The sequence below is a fragment of the Lonchura striata genome, chromosome 2 (genome assembly GCF_046129695.1).
Source record: "Lonchura striata isolate bLonStr1 chromosome 2, bLonStr1.mat, whole genome shotgun sequence".
In the NCBI taxonomy this organism is placed as follows: Eukaryota; Metazoa; Chordata; class Aves; order Passeriformes; family Estrildidae; genus Lonchura; species Lonchura striata.
In genome coordinates, this window is record NC_134604.1 from 84,778,464 (window position 1) to 84,795,279 (window position 16,816).

At 37.4% G+C, this 16,816-nt stretch overlaps 1 protein-coding gene across 1 annotated transcript in view; it reads left to right on the plus strand.

The window, feature by feature from the left end:
* Positions 1–16,816, plus strand: part of OCA2 (OCA2 melanosomal transmembrane protein) — a 161,800-nt gene that overhangs the window by 93,528 nt on the left and 51,456 nt on the right. Inside the window, exons 19-22 of the mRNA XM_077790875.1 lie at positions 420–547; positions 5,869–5,928; positions 6,485–6,589; positions 16,660–16,753. Coding sequence (XP_077647001.1) covers positions 420–547; positions 5,869–5,928; positions 6,485–6,589; positions 16,660–16,753 — 387 coding nt within the window. The remainder of the gene's footprint in view (positions 1–419; positions 548–5,868; positions 5,929–6,484; positions 6,590–16,659; positions 16,754–16,816) is intronic.

Sequence of the window (16,816 nt, forward strand, 5' to 3'; positions counted from 1 at the left end):
CTATTTCCATTTTCTGGCTAATTGTGCATTTGATTTGCATTTTCTCTCAGTTTCCTTTCTTGGTTATCTTTGGGAACAGGCAGCCACTGAGACTTCAAGGTCCAGGGGATGCAGCCAGCCTTTCAGGAGTTGCAGAATCCTTTACTATTCCTATGTACCTAAAGGTTTCTCTGTGATCCAAACCCATTGATTATTGGGGTAACCTAACTCTGACTTACTTGCTGTGTTTTTTTTATTTTAGATTTTATTTTAATTTGAAAGCAGAGAGCATTCATCCTGTGATGTCTGTGAACTTTTCATTGTTCTAGAGCAAAAGTATGACAAAAATCTTTGACAATCACAATACTGTAACTCACATGTTGGTAGCACATAACAAGTCTGTGAAGTGTGAAGCATTTTTCTCTTTTTCTCTTATGCAGGCTGGATTGCCATGTTGGGAGCCCTTTGGCTGCTAGTGCTAGCAGACATCCATGATTTTGAGATGATATTGAACAGAGTTGAGTGGGCAACCCTCCTTTTCTTTGCAGCATTGTTTGTTCTCATGGAGGTAATATTGTCTGATTCTAAAGACTGAAAAATTGAAAAAGATTTCAAATGTGAATTATGTTCCTGGAGACAGGCCTTCTGCTGGTTCAATCCCACTGGAATATTGTTGATCAAATGTAGTTATGGTAATACAGAGTGAAATAGTAGAGAATGAAAGTTAGTTGGACCACTTTCATATTTAAATTTTCATTATAAACTTGGTCTCATTCTCTTTCCATATTCTGCTTTTGTTGAATGTATCTGACACAATCATTTTTCTATAATTTAAATTTCAGCTTCTGGGTTTATTGTTGGTCTATGTGTGCAGATATTTTATGTGTATTTATGTATTTGTTTACAATTATTTATACAGATGATAGGAAAAATAAAAGAACAAGATTAAACTAGAGGTGAAAAATGTTTCTAGTGCTGTCTGCTACATGCTGACTACCAAATGGCCTAAGATATTTAATGGGAGTGTGATTTGAAAGGAAAATAACACTGAATTTCAGTTTGCAATGCTAATTTAAAAAATATTCAGCTCTTGAAATGCCTGGATATCTTGATGTGTATTTTCTGTGTGCTAGTCTGTTTGATAACATCCATGTCCGTCCTATTCTGTTTTATTCCCTATTTGATGCTTTTGTATAGCTTCAGAGGATTTATTCTTACCGCAAGTGTTTGGACTTTTTTTGTGTAGATACTCACATTATAGGCTTCTAGAATATTGACTGTTTTTCAGTTGTTAATTGTTGGGTTTAAATGATGTAATAATGTTGTGGAAACATGACTGACAACATCCAAGTGACCACAGTGAATTGCCTGAGTGAGAAGCCTGGGAAAAGCCTATGATAACTAGTTTGCTCATATAGTCTCTCTCCTCCCCTCTTCCTTCCAGTAATTTCAAAGATCCCAAGAATCTGGAAATTAGAATCTATTAAAAAAATATCAACAGCAGTAGCAGGGACAACATTTGAAGCAAATAGAAACAAGAACCTATCAAATTAGCTCTAATTAATGCCAAAGTGGAAGTCAAAATCTGGTACCTTCAAGAAGATGAGTGGAAACTCTGATTATCATTATGAAGTTTTTTGCAAGCTACTAAGTCTAAAGTTAATCAGGAAATATTGATTTATTGTATGCTCATTAGAACAGGAAATTTTTAGTTCTCCATTTTATGAGGTTCCACATAACCTTGAATTTCTAGCTCTTATAGGCAATCAATGCTGAAGTCATGTTAATTTTGTCTACTGCTTTTGTAACAGTCTATTAGTTGTGTTTCCTGATGTATTTATTGTTTGAACTTGGATTGACTGGCTGTGTTTTGAGTGCTGTGTGACTAAACAATACCGTAGTAAAATACACAGGAATTTATTTGCTGTTTACTGCCAGACTTTGGATACAACTATTATAATTCACTGAACTTCATTTTTTTGGTTTCTCATGTCACCAGTGAATAGTTTGCTAATGAAATAATATTTTTCCTGGCTTTCTAGAATAACAGCAGTTTAAGTCATGAAAGAGACTTGTCCAGATAAAGAAGAAAAAAATACAAGACATTAAATTCTTCCCCACAATGAACGAGAAAATGTTCTGTGTATATCATCACTGCTAATTTTTATCTGAATCTATTAGATGAGTAGGTGACAGTCCTTTCCAGGGCATTTTTTTTTCCTTTAAGTTACCAGTGTCAAGAAGAGACTGGTCAAAACAAAGATATACATTGAAGTATAAGAAATCTTTCCATAGTTTAGGGCATCCAGAAATTGCCAGCTCATATTGCTCACCCTTGGAGATCCTTCAGCTTGGATAGTTCCCAGTCTGAAGCTGTTTCCTGCTGCTGCAAATGTTTTCTTTCCTATTAAAAGGCAGATTTAAAAATCTGTGTGGGACCTAAGCTGCAAGTAATTTTGGAAAATGTAATTTGAGTTCCAGATATTTTGGAAAACATAATTTGAGTTCCTGAACCACAGGGGAACTCCTAAAGGTTCTGCCTTTGGAGGTCAATCAGTCCAGTCTGGTGCATCATTTACCATGAAAACCTTGGAAATCCTTTGGAGCTCTCTTGTTTTTTATTGTGTACCCTGGGTAATTAATCTTTACAACTGTCTTTTTAGTCTTTATCTACAAGTGGCTGTTACATGCTATAAAAATATTTCTACTTCTTCTGTCTCTAAAATAAGTCCCTATGACTCTCAGGATTACAGTTCTTTGTTCAGTTTTATAGTAGAAATTGGCATGTTACCTTAATTTCTTCAGGCAGAGTTTATTTACAAGAGTCATCATGACATACTGTCCACAAGAGTATTAATGAAAATTTTTATGCATAAATTAGACTTTGTTTTAAAATGGCACATGATTTCTTTCTGCAGAAAAGCTCTGTTGTGAACTGCCCCACAGGAACGAGTGTGCCTGAAGACACCAATTAGTGCAATAATGCTTACTCCTCTTAGAAGACACAGGGATATCCAGGAGACCCTCTGTGCAGTTTACATGCAGGGGAGGACAGTGGCAGGGTGCTAATTGCTGACTTGCACTTAGGTGCTTGCAGGAGGTTGGCCTGGAGATCATAGAGTCATCCTAAAATTATTTATGTGATTAGTATTGTCACCATCTCTAATGAAATGGGCTACCTGCAGACTATTTTGCAGGAGTGATGTGTGTGTCCTGAATGTCTGTTTTTGAGTTCCAGAATGAATTTGGAGTGTTACTGAAAAGTAATACATTCTGTTAGTAGATAAGTAATAAGGCAGCAATATTAATTGAATGTAAATCTGGGCTCTAATAGCTGACAACTATATGAAGTTTATTTTGAAGTGTGAACACAGCAATCATACATAAATTATTGCTGTTTATTAAGAATATTGCATTTACATACATTTAAAAAGCCATGTCATTACCTTTGAGTTGATAAAGCAACACAGGTAGCTTAGAAAGAAAATGGTAACTTAAAATCAACAACAAGAATTAATTTCTTAGGCATTATTCTCCTGGGAAGCCAAAATAATGAAAAAAACGTTCCTTTTTTTTTCAAACGTATGGGATATGTGCCTGTATTTTGCTGCTTGTTTTCTGTATGCTGTATCTTCAATTGTGCATAAACCTTTTCTTGCTCAATGTATTATTTAAAAAATTAGTATTTCTGGGCCAAATTTACTATGTTGTGATACCCAAACCACTCTTATTCAGCTGATGTCCAATTGAGCTGCAGGTAACAGAAACTGCCACCCTGAATGAGCACACCTTAGTCACTGACAAACCACTGTCCTGTGCCACACCACTCGATGCCTATTGGGATCTTTGTCTGCATCTGTCATGGAATTTGACAGCATGCGAGTTGAATGCTTTTTTTCCCACTTCAGTCTCTGAAGGTCTCTAACTGACTGCCAGGTGGGGGATTATACAGAGCTGTGTTGTGTGAATACTGACTCCTGCAGCTCTGTGAGGGTCTGATGTCAGTAAGTGAGGTATTGCAGCTGACTGATTCTTTTCCTTAGCAGAAAAAAATGAAGGTGAGCCAACCAGCAGGCTAAACCAAAAATAATGTGATTTTCTCCCCTGAGAAACTGAGAAGTCATCAAATATATATACCTTATTAAACCTGCAAATTGTACTTCATTCTTCATGCCTACAAGAAAAGAAAACAAACCAATGTGAACTAAAGGCTAGCACTCGCAAGTTAAATTACCCTTTTTCCTTGTAGGTCAAGGGAATAGGTTGCTATGGTTTTGTTGGCTTTACATTGAGCCTCCTTTTGGGGGTTCCTTTGATAAAGAAAACTCTCTTAGAGAGACTCTCTCTCTCGTGTTAGGAAAAGGAGATGCACAGGACTTTTTTGTTCTTTAGTTTTATTGCTATTTAAAATATAAATATAGTTTTATAAAAATATAAAATATAATATAAATATAAATATAATATAAAAATATAAAATATAAAATAGTTTTATTGCTATTTTATCAAAATTTCAATATGCTGTCTGCACTAGACTTTGCATGTAGGAAAACAGCACAAAAATAGCTATCAATCTCATGTTACAAGGCCTTTTAAGTTTAATTAAAAACTAAGTTGATTAATTAAGAAGTGATACTTAGATTATATTTCCTTCTAACCTAATAACTGAGTCTTAAAGACTCGCAATGCGAATTTTTCTACTTAATTTCAAGATACTACTTAAACCCATGAGGAAGAAGGAAGAAAAAGGAACACGAGACAACACTTTATACTTTCTATTTTGTTCTTATCTACAACACACAAAAAATCTTAAAAGTTAAATTTCTCACCTAAGTGACATACTATACTACTCTCTATAATCTATTTTACACTTTTGAGGTCTGTAGTTTATTTTGAGGCTTTTGAGGCCTTCTCCATGAATGAGGGTCAAAGTCAGTGCTTCCCTGGGAGTCAGAACCCCTCAGGGCAGACAGAGAAATATTCCCCCTGCCCTGGGTTTCCACAGGTCACTGTCCTTGGGTGTGAGGACTCAGTCTGTGTTCTGTGTGCCCAAGGAGAGATCCGAGTTAGCGCCAGCAGACTGAAGTTCTTCCTATATATTTTCATCTGTGGTAGCACCACGGGATGTTGTTTAAATGTCCTGAACAGCTGGGAATGGTTCTCAGAGGGAGGACAGAGCATCCTGACCCAGGCTATCCTGGGGTCCAGTGCTGACAGGGCTCGCCTCCTTAGTTCAAGTGCCTAACTTGGGCATTGGAGAAATAGATCTCCTGCCTTTCAGATGCTGCTGCCTCTGTGCAAATTTCCATTCACCCAAGATCTCTGTCCTGGTTTTAGCAGATGGATACTGGTTTTGGTAGTTTTTGTTGTAGGCTTTGGGCCTCTTTTTGAATGGGTTGGAGATAATTATAAAATAGAAATATAGTTTGTTTTCCTGTTTCTTCTTCTGAAACTGAGCGTGAGATGCCTGATTTCATCCAACCCTTGAAACAGATTATATACTTCTATCTATATTGTGGGTTTGGGGAAGTTGGTTTAAAATCAGTTGTGTTCAGGTTTTCTGAATACATGTATCCACTGAATAAAGTAATCTTTAAATTTCAGCCATTCTCTGATCCTGTGTCCCATGCTCTTGAGTAATACTACAAGTCATTTCAGTACAACCTTTACTTGCTTCTGCAAATACAGACACCAATTTCTGCTGTGTCTTTTCTTGCCTAAAATTACTACAGTACAAGAGTACAGTATATAAATATCTTGAGTTGAATGAGTTGAATATAAATATCTTGTAAATGGGAATAGATTGCTGCTTTTTCTTATATCCAGTGAAGAAAAAGTAAGTCCATAATGTACTTCATTAGTTGATATCAATGTCCTTTTTCTTTACCCCAGGCTTTAGCTCATCTGCACTTAATAGACTATATAGGAGAGCAGACAGCTTTGTTAATAAAGGTATGTTTAAAATAGTTATAATTTTTAACAGTCAAGAAAAATAGTTTTACTTCAGTAGAACAATAAAGAATAATTTTATTTGGAATTTGATGTTAATGATTGCATTCCTGCATCAGCAGTATCAAGAAAGTATGTCATACCATGGCATGGGCAATATTTAATATGTATATATCTGTCTGCAGACAGAATAAATATAGCCATAAATTCAACAGAGGAGCTTCTTCTATAGGCTAAAACTCCAAAAATGCAAAGGTGAAAAAAGTATAAACAGATAAAGGTCAAAATTCACAGTCACACAGTGTATTTTTGTGTGAAATCTGAGTATTAGAAATATCAATCTTTGTACTTCTATTAGTCCTTGTTTTCTTGGAAGAAGCACTCTAATTGTGTTACTAAATGTTAGGCTATTTTATCTAAGATGCCTTTCCTATCTCAGGGCCTAAAGGAATAATAAATGTTGATAAATTAAAACTCTAAAGAACGTGCAATTATGCCGTGAGGGACACACAGAGCAATACTGATCTCAAAGTTATAATTTTCTCTCTCTCAATTCCAGGTGGTTCCTGAGGATCAGCGCTTGGCAGTGGCCATTATTTTAGTTCTCTGGGTGTCTGCTTTAGCCTCCTCCGTGATTGACAACATCCCCTTCACAGCTACAATGGTAAGCTCTGTGCAGCACTGCACATCCACCTCCAGGTGCTGGCAAGGGAGCTGAGCTTACTGACTACCATTTGCTGTTTGTTTTTTTTTTTTTTTTTTTTTTTTACCTCTGCTGTGCTGTAGTTTACTTTATCCTGAGAGATTGAATCAGTATTAGAAACAGCTCATAAAGTTAAGGTGTCTAGCTGGCCATTGCCACCAGCAGCTGCACAGAGCTGGGGAGCAGAGGAACTGTTTTGGCTGCATTTTAGCATTTTCTCCTCTTATATCCACATGCATACTTGAAAAATGGAAACTGTTTTTGATGGAAACTGTTGCTATCCATCCACTGCTATCAATGCTTTTCCTCTATGTGCTGAGTAGTTATGCTAATGCTTTTTTAACACCTGAACCTTTTATTGCTAACTTACTTTTGTGATTAGTTTAAAAACCACCAAATTATGTTAAGCATAACAAATGCTTGTTGCCAGCTGAGCTTTAATATCAGAAAAGTATCAAATTATAAGAAATTATGGCATGCTCAGATAGGTTTATTCAATCAAGTTCTCTGTTTAAAGCATGGTAATTCATTCATTATTGGATGGTCACGTCCACTCTTCACCTCTGCCAAGGTTTAAGACACTTCTTGTAGGGCATGTGACAAATTGGGCAGATTTGTAACTACTCTATAAATATATATTAGTGTGGTATTTCTCTTTGATTACCATGGTGTTTCCTGTGAAATGATATTGATTTAACCACAACAGACTGCAAGCAATAGGCATGAAAGGAAAGATTGTTTTGGGATGACTCACCTCCCAACAAATGCTCAAGTACTATGCAGAATGTTAGAAGATTTTTGCCTCATACCCAGCTAGTCTATAAAAATTGACTTGAAGCAATACCAGACAGTACCATGAAATGAGTATGTTTTGGGAAATGGGACTGAAGTGCAAGAATCCTTTGGGATGCCTGAGGATAATTTTTTTTGTATCTTTGAAGATAGCAAATACAGATTGACAGGAAGGGACCCTTGTCAACATTTTAAGCTATTTTAATTTTATATTTTTTCTCATTTTGTTCTGGGATGAACATAAGAGGCTGCTACAATATTTTATTTTTTTTTTTTTAATAGGCAGAGAGAAGAGACAAGAAGAAAAATGCATGCATATTCTCACCTATGTGGAAGCAGTCATTAGCTGAGTTGTTAAGATGTTAATGTTCTATTTGGCAAAATAGAGTTGAGATTCATCTACTTCAGTGAATAGGCTTGCACTTTAGCCTTTGTCATTCTGCATCAGAAAATACTTACAGAATGTTCCTAAGTGACTAAGTCCCAAGATCTTGTTTTAAATTCTTTTTGATTCTTTGATTCTTTGTTTGTACTCTTAAAAAAAAGCAGTATTTAGTTTTGGAAGGCTATTTTTCAGTCTGTGCACCAAAGTTATGAACTTCTAATGAGGAGTATTAAATATATTGAACCCAACTCTTTTGTTAATGACTTTTCACTAATCAAGGACTTCTATATATGAGTTTGGTTTGAAATTCCCTAGTGATATAGGAGTATGGAGCACCTGTTATAAGGTACCTGTGAATTATCCTATTCTTTCCTGGAAAAGAGTTCCAGCTTCACAAATGAATGTGCACTCATCATAATGAAAGACAGATGTAGAGAATTCCTCCAGGTGTCCATAAGTCTCCCTCAGTGGTGAACCAATGTCATGACAATGGGTCGATCTCTCTTGCATTTTTCATTAGTCATAGTTTTGATGGATCAGGTACTGGCTTGGGATGTGGAATCCATCAAGTTTCTTGAGATACAAAAAGCTCTGGGCAGTATCATAGATATCAGCTGTGTACTACAACTGACAAAATTGTTTGGAGGATGACCTGAGCCTACACTGGCTTTGCCACTGACCAGAAGGAATTAAGTGAAACCAGTCTCATGGGATAATGGCTTGTTTGACTTGTATGTGAATTCATTAAATATCATAAAGAGATGATGAAAGGCCTGGTGGCAGCTCACAGTCGAGGATGTTAATAGTGTCTTTTTTGCATTAGAAAGACAAGCATACCATGATTTTGTCCTATGTTTTAGGAATGAGGCAGTCTTGCTAGTTTTAATTGTGAGTCCCCAGATGACTAGGGAAAAACCTGCTGTGATGGCAAGGGCATTTGGAAAGGTACACTGTGTTGTTCCTTCAGGGGTGGGAAGCTTCAAGACAGGCATCAGTTCATCCATGAGATGTCCCCAATACTGCCTCTGTGCTGTTGGATAAGGTCTTCCACTCCCACTCATCCCCTAAAATAATATGCAGTGCATGTTGTCCAGACTTGGAACAGGAAGAGGAGATGGGCTGAACAACCACCGTAGTAGCTCAGAAATGGATTGAGAAGGGGACAGTCTTCTATATGAGGTACCTGCCCCCCTGGATGAAGGCACTGTAGATGTGAACTCTTTCAATTTTCTGTTATATGTAGTGTTTTGACCCAGGAACTACCAGAGAAATGGAAGAAATACACAATTCCATTAGAGCCTGAGTCTTGACTCTAGGTGTATAGCTGAAGGGAATCAAAACAGAAAAACCTGCAAATAGCTCTGTAACTGTGATGTTGTGTTTCCTTTAAAAAATCAAGTTCATGTATGGTTGTCCAAAATTTCCTTTCAGTCTCTGTTTTTGTATTAGTGAGATAACCAGATTCATAATGACTTTTTCTATCTATAGAAAAAAAAAAAAAGGAAAGAAATCTTAATGTCTAATTAATGGATCTCGAGACTGAAAGTTTCACTTTTTCTGTGTTTGGTTAAATTTGACTGATTCATGTAAAGTTTCAGATTGGACAACATTAAAATTTATAGGTGGCTTAACAGTCAGGTAATTTACCTTAAGAGGATGTGAAAAGTGGAAATTGTAGATTGATATTTTGAAAATGGAATTAGAATATATCTGAGCCAGCATTACACAGAATTCTAGGAAAAAAACTGTTTTATGACTTGAAGTAATGAAAACCAATAAGGGAGAATGATTTCCTAGAAGAAATACTAGGCATTTTCAAGAGATTCTATGTATCTATGTAGGTAAATTAGGATTTTTCCTTATCCTAAAACACAACACATTATCTACAATCTTAAGAACAAAACAAATATTTTTGGTTACTTTAAGATGGGCATAGTTTAGAGTGCAAAATATTCATGTGTTTAAACAGAGTGAACATATAAATGATTTTCTGGAGCCTTCAGCAACATGGAGAAAATTTCTCTCTTACTATAATCTGAAATTACAAAAATCAGATCAGTTTATTATCTGAAGTGCCTTGCCCTGAAAATACCTTTTCAGTGCAACACTTTTGTTGGTCATATTCTTCTCTGCTCTAGACAAGGGCAAATCTGGTAGAAGCCACACTCAAAAAATGTCAATATCATATGGAATTCATGTATGGAAGTTGCTAAACTGAAAACTGTGTGAAGAAGGCAGAACGCAGCACATATTCTTGCTACAGAGGATTCTGTACAAAGATAATTGCCTACAAGAAACAATGGAATGAGTTTCTGAGTGCACTTAGCTCATCATAGGTTGAGTACTTTTATTGTTTTTGTCTTGCCAAATTTCTAGGTTTTTTTAAAATTAAAATAGAACATTGGAACTCTATGAAGACATAGCAGTTTTCAAAATGTCTTCTAATTGCTTATTTCAAATAATTTGTTGTGTATGCAAAGACAATGAACTGCCCCAAAACAAGATGGGGTCTTGAGAATTTCCCAATGAACTGTAATCCCAGGACTTTCCTCTTCACTCTAAATTGAAAAGTGAAAATACAGCTCCCTAATTAAATATATGTCTGCATGAGTGAGTGTTTATTGCATTTCTTTGCATAAGCATGCCTGGCAACTGTGATAGCTATCTGCAAATGATAGGACAATCAATCATTTCTTGTCACCAAGTAAAACAAATACTGTATAAAAGTATTGTAGAATTGTAGAATGGACTATTTCACTTGGAAGAGACCCACAGCAATCATTCCATACAACTGCCTGAGCAAATCAGGACTGACCAAAAATTAAAGCCTGTTATTAAGGGTATTGTCCAAATGACTCTTAAACCCTGACAGGCCTAGGGCAATGAACACACTCTCTAGGAATCTTTTCCCAGTGTTCGACCACCCTCTCAGTAAAGAAATGCTTCCTAATGTCCAGCCTGAATGTGCTATGATGCAGCTCTGAGCCATTGCCCCATATTTTGTCACTGGATCCCAGAAGAGGTCAGCACAACCACCTCTACTTCCCCTCCTCAGAAAGCTCTCTTCTCTCAAAACTGGACCAATTCAGCTGCTCCTCGCAGGACACGCCTTCCAGCCCTATCCCCAGCTTTGTTGCCCTCCTCTGGACATGCTCAAGGACTTTCACAGAGTCCCTCAAGAGAGTCAACAGCACCTCCCAGTATACTATCATCAGTAAATTGCTAATGGTGCATTCAACTCCTGCTTTCGGATTGTTAAGTATTCAGCTAAATATTTTGTACAGAACTGGCCCTAGAACCCTGAGGAACATCCCTGGTGGCCAGGTGCCAGTCAGCTGTAACCCCAGACGCTGCAGCCCTCTGGGCTCTGCCTTTCAGCCAGGTGCTCACCCAGTGCACTGTGAACCTGCTCATCCCACAGCTGGACAGTGTGTCCTTGCTGTGAGGAACAGTATCAAAAGCCTTCCTAGGTTCCAGAAAAACTACATTCACCTCTTTCCCTTCATCATGAGGAGGGTGAGTTTACACAGAAGGATATCAAATCAGTTAAACAGGACTTTTCCACCGTGAGCCCCTGTTGTCTGTGCCTGATGGTTGTATTGCTCTTTAAATGCCTTTCAGCAGTACCCAGTATAATCTCTTCTATATTTTTTCCATGACCTGAGGTTAGATTAACAAATCTGTGTTTCTCTGGGTCTTTCTTCATGCTCTTTCTCTAAACTGGAATAACACTGACAAGCTGCCAGCCAGCAGGGACCTTCCCAGGTTCCCAAGGCCTTGACCTTGATCAAGAAGGGCTCTCCCATAAGCTCTGCTGGCTTCTTCAGTACTCTGGGATGAATCCCATCATGCTCCATGGACTTGTGTCCATTCAGCTGATACGACTGGTCCTTTTACAGTTTCAGGATCCCAGATTTTGAGTTTGAGAAATACTTTGTGGGAAACTCTGTGAACCCTAACTGTATGTAAAAGGCTGTATTGCTAGCAGCAAATCTAATCTGTGTTGCCAGCTGAAAATCCAGTACATATAGATATATCTGGGAACTGCTTAAGAAACATGCAGATAATATTCTATCATAAAAAATTCTTAAACAGGACCTTGGCTATTATATTTCTCACATTTTAATTTTGAATGGCAAGGGTTTTTGTCATGTTGCATATCCAGCTTTCTTTGTCTGCAGAATAAATGCATTGATGCTCTATTGATGCCCTATGTGACATTCTATTAAACCTCTGATATTTCTTTTCTGTTATCAACAGGCTAAACTCACAATGACATTCTTTGACAGGCAGACTTCCTAATTTTCAAGGCCTGGACTTTGCTAGTATTGTCATGTTTGAATAGCCATGAATTGCTGCCATTAGAATTTTAAGTGACATGATGTTATTACTGGTATGCTCTTTAGTTTAATTTACATGTTTTATCAGCTATATATACTGAAGCATTTTTCTTTGTATTTTCCTTTATTACCAGAAGTAAAAAGACAGCCACAGTAAATCCCTGTTTTAGCTGAGTTTAAATACTATTTCCTCAATATAGAGCAACAAACAATTTCTGTGAATCATCTGGCTGACAAGGTGACTTAGTCTCTGACAGGTCTTAGAAAGTAAATAATTTTTGGCCCAGTGTTTATTATATCTAACACTATTGGATGCTTTTCTCTTGCAGTGCTGAATGTTTCACATGTATCTCATGTTCTTAATGCCAGATTTATTTTTGGAATTTCCTTGCCCTCTGCCCTTCCAGAGTTATCTATGCTGTCCTGCATTTCACTGCTTGGTAAAAGTGCAAGACTAGGCTGTAGCCATCTGCAGAGACAGAGCAATCATCAAGTTTGGGAGGCTACAAATTGTTTTCTATTAATGAATATTCTCTGCAGTTTTCACAGAAGACATCTTTGCCACAGGCAGTTCTTAGTGAAGTGTGTGTAGGAGAGTCCCATGGACTAGAGCAGCAATGAGTCCCTAAAATAACAGCAGGGATTGCTGTTTCATAGATGTGCACAAATAGGCAAACCAAACAATATCATAGGAGGATGGAATGCTTTAGGTTGGAAGATCTTCAAGATCATCCAGTTCCAGCCCTCCTGCCATGGGAAGGGACACTTTCCACTATACCAAGTTGTTCAAAACCCTGTGTAACCTGGTCTTGAACACTTTGTCCATATTCAAGACAAAAGTGTTAAATAGCACCAGTCCCAGTATCAACCCTGAAGAATGACACTTGTCAGTGGGTTCTCCCTGGACATTGAGCTGTTGACCACAACTCTTTATGTATGACAATCCAGTCAATTTCTTATCCACCAAATTGTCTGTCTGTCTCCAATCATCCATGCCTTTCCAATTTGGGCCAAAGCTAAAAAAATTTGCCAGGCACCATTTGCACTTAGTGAAGCACATCCATATTGGATGCCATCAATCACTTCCTTGTTTTCCATTTGCCTTAGCATACTTTCCAGGAGGGTTTGCCACATAACCTTGCCAGGTACTGAAGTGAGACTGCTTGGCCTGTAGTTCTCTAGGTCTTTTTTTTTCTCTTTTAAAAAATGAGGGTTATGTTTCTCCTTTTCGAATCAGTGGGAACCTCACTAGACTGCCATTACTTCCCAAATATGATGCATTGTGGCTTAGTCACTTTCTCAGCTGGTTCCCTCAGGACATGCAGATATATCTCATCAGGTCCCATGGACTTGGGCACTTTCTGTTTCCTTAGAATGGTCTTAGACATAATCTTTTTCCTACAGCAGGTAGTTCTTCATTCCCCAGTCCCTACCTTTGCCTTTTATGACTTGAGCAATGTGTCTGGAACACTTGCTGGTGAAGACCAAGACTGAAAGGTTATTGAGTACCTCAGCCATTTCCACATGTCCTGGATAACCAGGTCTCCTATTTCCTTGCTCCACATTTTCCCTAGTCTTCCTTTCATCACTGAGGTACCTATAGCAACTTTTCTTGTTGCTCTTGATGTCCCTGACCAGATTTAACTCTATCAAAGTTTTAGCTTTCTTAACTTGGATGCTGGCTGCTTGTACAATCTCTTTCTATCACTCCCAATATACCTGCCCTTGCTTCCACCCTCTGTAAGATTCTTTTTTCTGTGTTTGTCCAGGAGTTCCATGTAGGCCTCCCAGCATTTTTGCCTGATTTTTTCTTTGTCAGAATGTTCTTCTGACAGAATGTTCTTCTGAGCTTGAAAGAGGAGGTCCTTGAATACTAACCAGTTTTTTTGGGCCTTAACCTGCTGAATTCTACTGCGCAGCACAGCTATAGGACCTGGTAACTTGCTTAAGTTACTCTTCTTGCACAATGAGAGTGTGTGCAATTACTTGTACAAGTGATGTCTTCATAAAGCAGAAATAGCTGAGAGGGTTTCACTCTGTGAGACTGCTGCTCATCCCAGGAGGAAGATGCTCTCTGATAGAGCAGTACCTGTGTCCTTCCTCTGGTCTCCTCTCTGCATATCTGATGCACTGGTGGGGTGTGGGGCATTATTTGATCTGTTTTGCAACAGCTTTAGGACTTATCTCAATAATAGAAAATATTGAAAAACTAAATTGTTTTAAAATAAATTTAACTTTTTCATATGGAAAAGTTTTCCATATCATGTTCTAGCTGTGATGGTTTGAGAGAAATAGTTTGTGATGAGAAATTACATCTTTCTTTACTGTTTTGTACAAAAAATAGACAAGATGTGGAGCATGCTGAGCCTTCTCTAAGCTTTAAAATAGAAATAGATGTCTTCAGGCAATGAACTATTCAAGAATAATTGTTTAGAAATTAGCTTATCTAGGTTAATCGATGAGAGGATTTAAGAGGGATGAGTAGCACCACTGGTGGGAGGAATAGAGAAAGGGTTGTAATTCTTCATTAAGCCTGTATATTGCTCCATACCAAAAGAACACATGCAGTCAATAAAGGTGAGCATCACTCAGCTATCAAAGAGAAAGCATTTTTCAGGAAGCAGAAGAGATAAAACCCCTTGAGGGTGAACTGTGAAATACATTAAAATGACAAATTGGAGGATTAAAATCATAACTCTATCCACTATTGAAACTCCTAGACTCTGAGAAAGCATTAATTTTAAGATCTATCACAATTATGTTTTCAAATATCTTCCTGCTTCATGTCTTACTGCTCCACATTTTCTTATCCTTTCTATTTCTCTTTTGGTTCCATAAACCTCTGAAGATGTTAAAAACAGGAGAATAATATTGTCACCTCTCCCCTTCCCAATAACTTTCTCTATGCAGGTACTGATTACACCATTTTTTCAATCCAAGTGGTCACAAAATTATGTAGAACTCAACATTTTTCTGAACTAAGGTGAAGTTGTTTAGTTTGAAGAATGTCACTGGCTGAGAACTGGTGCTAGATCTGGCTAGAAATCCTGCCTACTGTATTTTTGGGCTCTATACCAATTGCCTAATGAAGTCTATTATGGCTTCCTACAAATTTTATTTCACTTTCCAGGTTTTTTTTCTTCTTATTTTTTTCCCTAAATTTTATTTTATTTGCTAAAGCAATTAAATGAAATCTATAAAAATGCCTGTTCTGGTTTTGACTGGCATGGAATTAATTTTCTTAGTAATAGCTACAGTGCTGTGCTTTGGATTTACTTAAGAATAATCTTGATAACACACTGATGTCCCAGTTGTGGCTAAGTAGTGCTTATCCCCAGTCAAGGACAGTTCCTTTTCCCAAGCTGTGCCAGGGAGCAGGAGCACAAGACACTGGAGGGTGTGTGAGGGGCATAAGCACAAGAGCTGACACAAACTGTCCAAAGGGGTATTCCATACCACAGAATGGCACACTCAGTAGAGAGTTGTCCAGTTACCACCAATTGCTTCAAGGGGATGGGCTGTGGCAGCAGTCAGCAGGTAGTGAGCAATTGTCTTATAAATAATCTGTTCATCTTCCACTGTAGAAGAAAAATATAGAATTCATTTATATTCCACTTCCTTTATCTGTCATTCATTTTCATTAATATTATAAATAATAATAGTCTTATTTGCTGTCATGATCATTATTAATTATTTTTATAATATTTTTTTCAAACATTTAACTGTTTTTATCTCAATCCACAAGGTTTAGTGTTTTTTCCTGATCATTCTTTCCCTCTAAGGGAAGGTATGGAGGAGTATGAGATGGGAACCACATGGTGTTTAGCTGCTGGCTGGCATTAAACCATATGCAAATATTTCCCAGTGTACTAAATCCACATGCTCTGGTAAATATTATGTTGAAATAAGAAGTAAAATAACTCTGATCTGCTTAGGAAATTCAGAAACCTGCCAAATGGAGTTTGCTCAATTTTTCCCTAATAGATCAGATATTTCTGATTACAAAAAGGATTTGTAATTTTTCAGTTATTGACTCATGATCAGCGGCCATCTTCACTGTGAAGGTCTGGGCATCTTTTACCATCACCGCCAGCGAGAACATCTCTGTCCTTTAGCTTTCATGAAATGAAAGCGAAATTGATTTATAGTCACTGTCACTTCCCTGTAGACCTAGAAGGGTCTCATGGAAGGCATTCAAAACCTGAAGACACCCTCAGTTTTGTTGGCAGAAATTGTGTCAGGCTTGGTCTAATGTCAGTCACTTCTCCTCAGCTATGGAACTAGCACAGTCAGTGGTGAAAAGTGACCAAAGATCAAGCATACAGTACAAAGAAACTAAATAAGAAAAACAATATCAAAAAAAAAAAAAAAAAAAAAAAAAAATCTGTCCCCCTCTCCTCCTATTACTCTTTGGACTTACTGGTGGTTTAAGTTTTTTCCTTTAATGAACTTTGCTTACGTTATGCAGATGGTTGGATTATTTCCTCTGATTCTCTCTTCTTCTTGAACCACAGATTCCTGTTCTTCTGAATCTGAGTAAAGATCCAGATGTTAACTTGCCTATGAAACCATTAATCTTCTCATTGGCCATGGGTGCATGCCTTGGAGGTAAGAGTTTATGTGAGAAAGCCGATGTAAGGTAACAGCTGTGCAATTGTTGCATGTATAAAC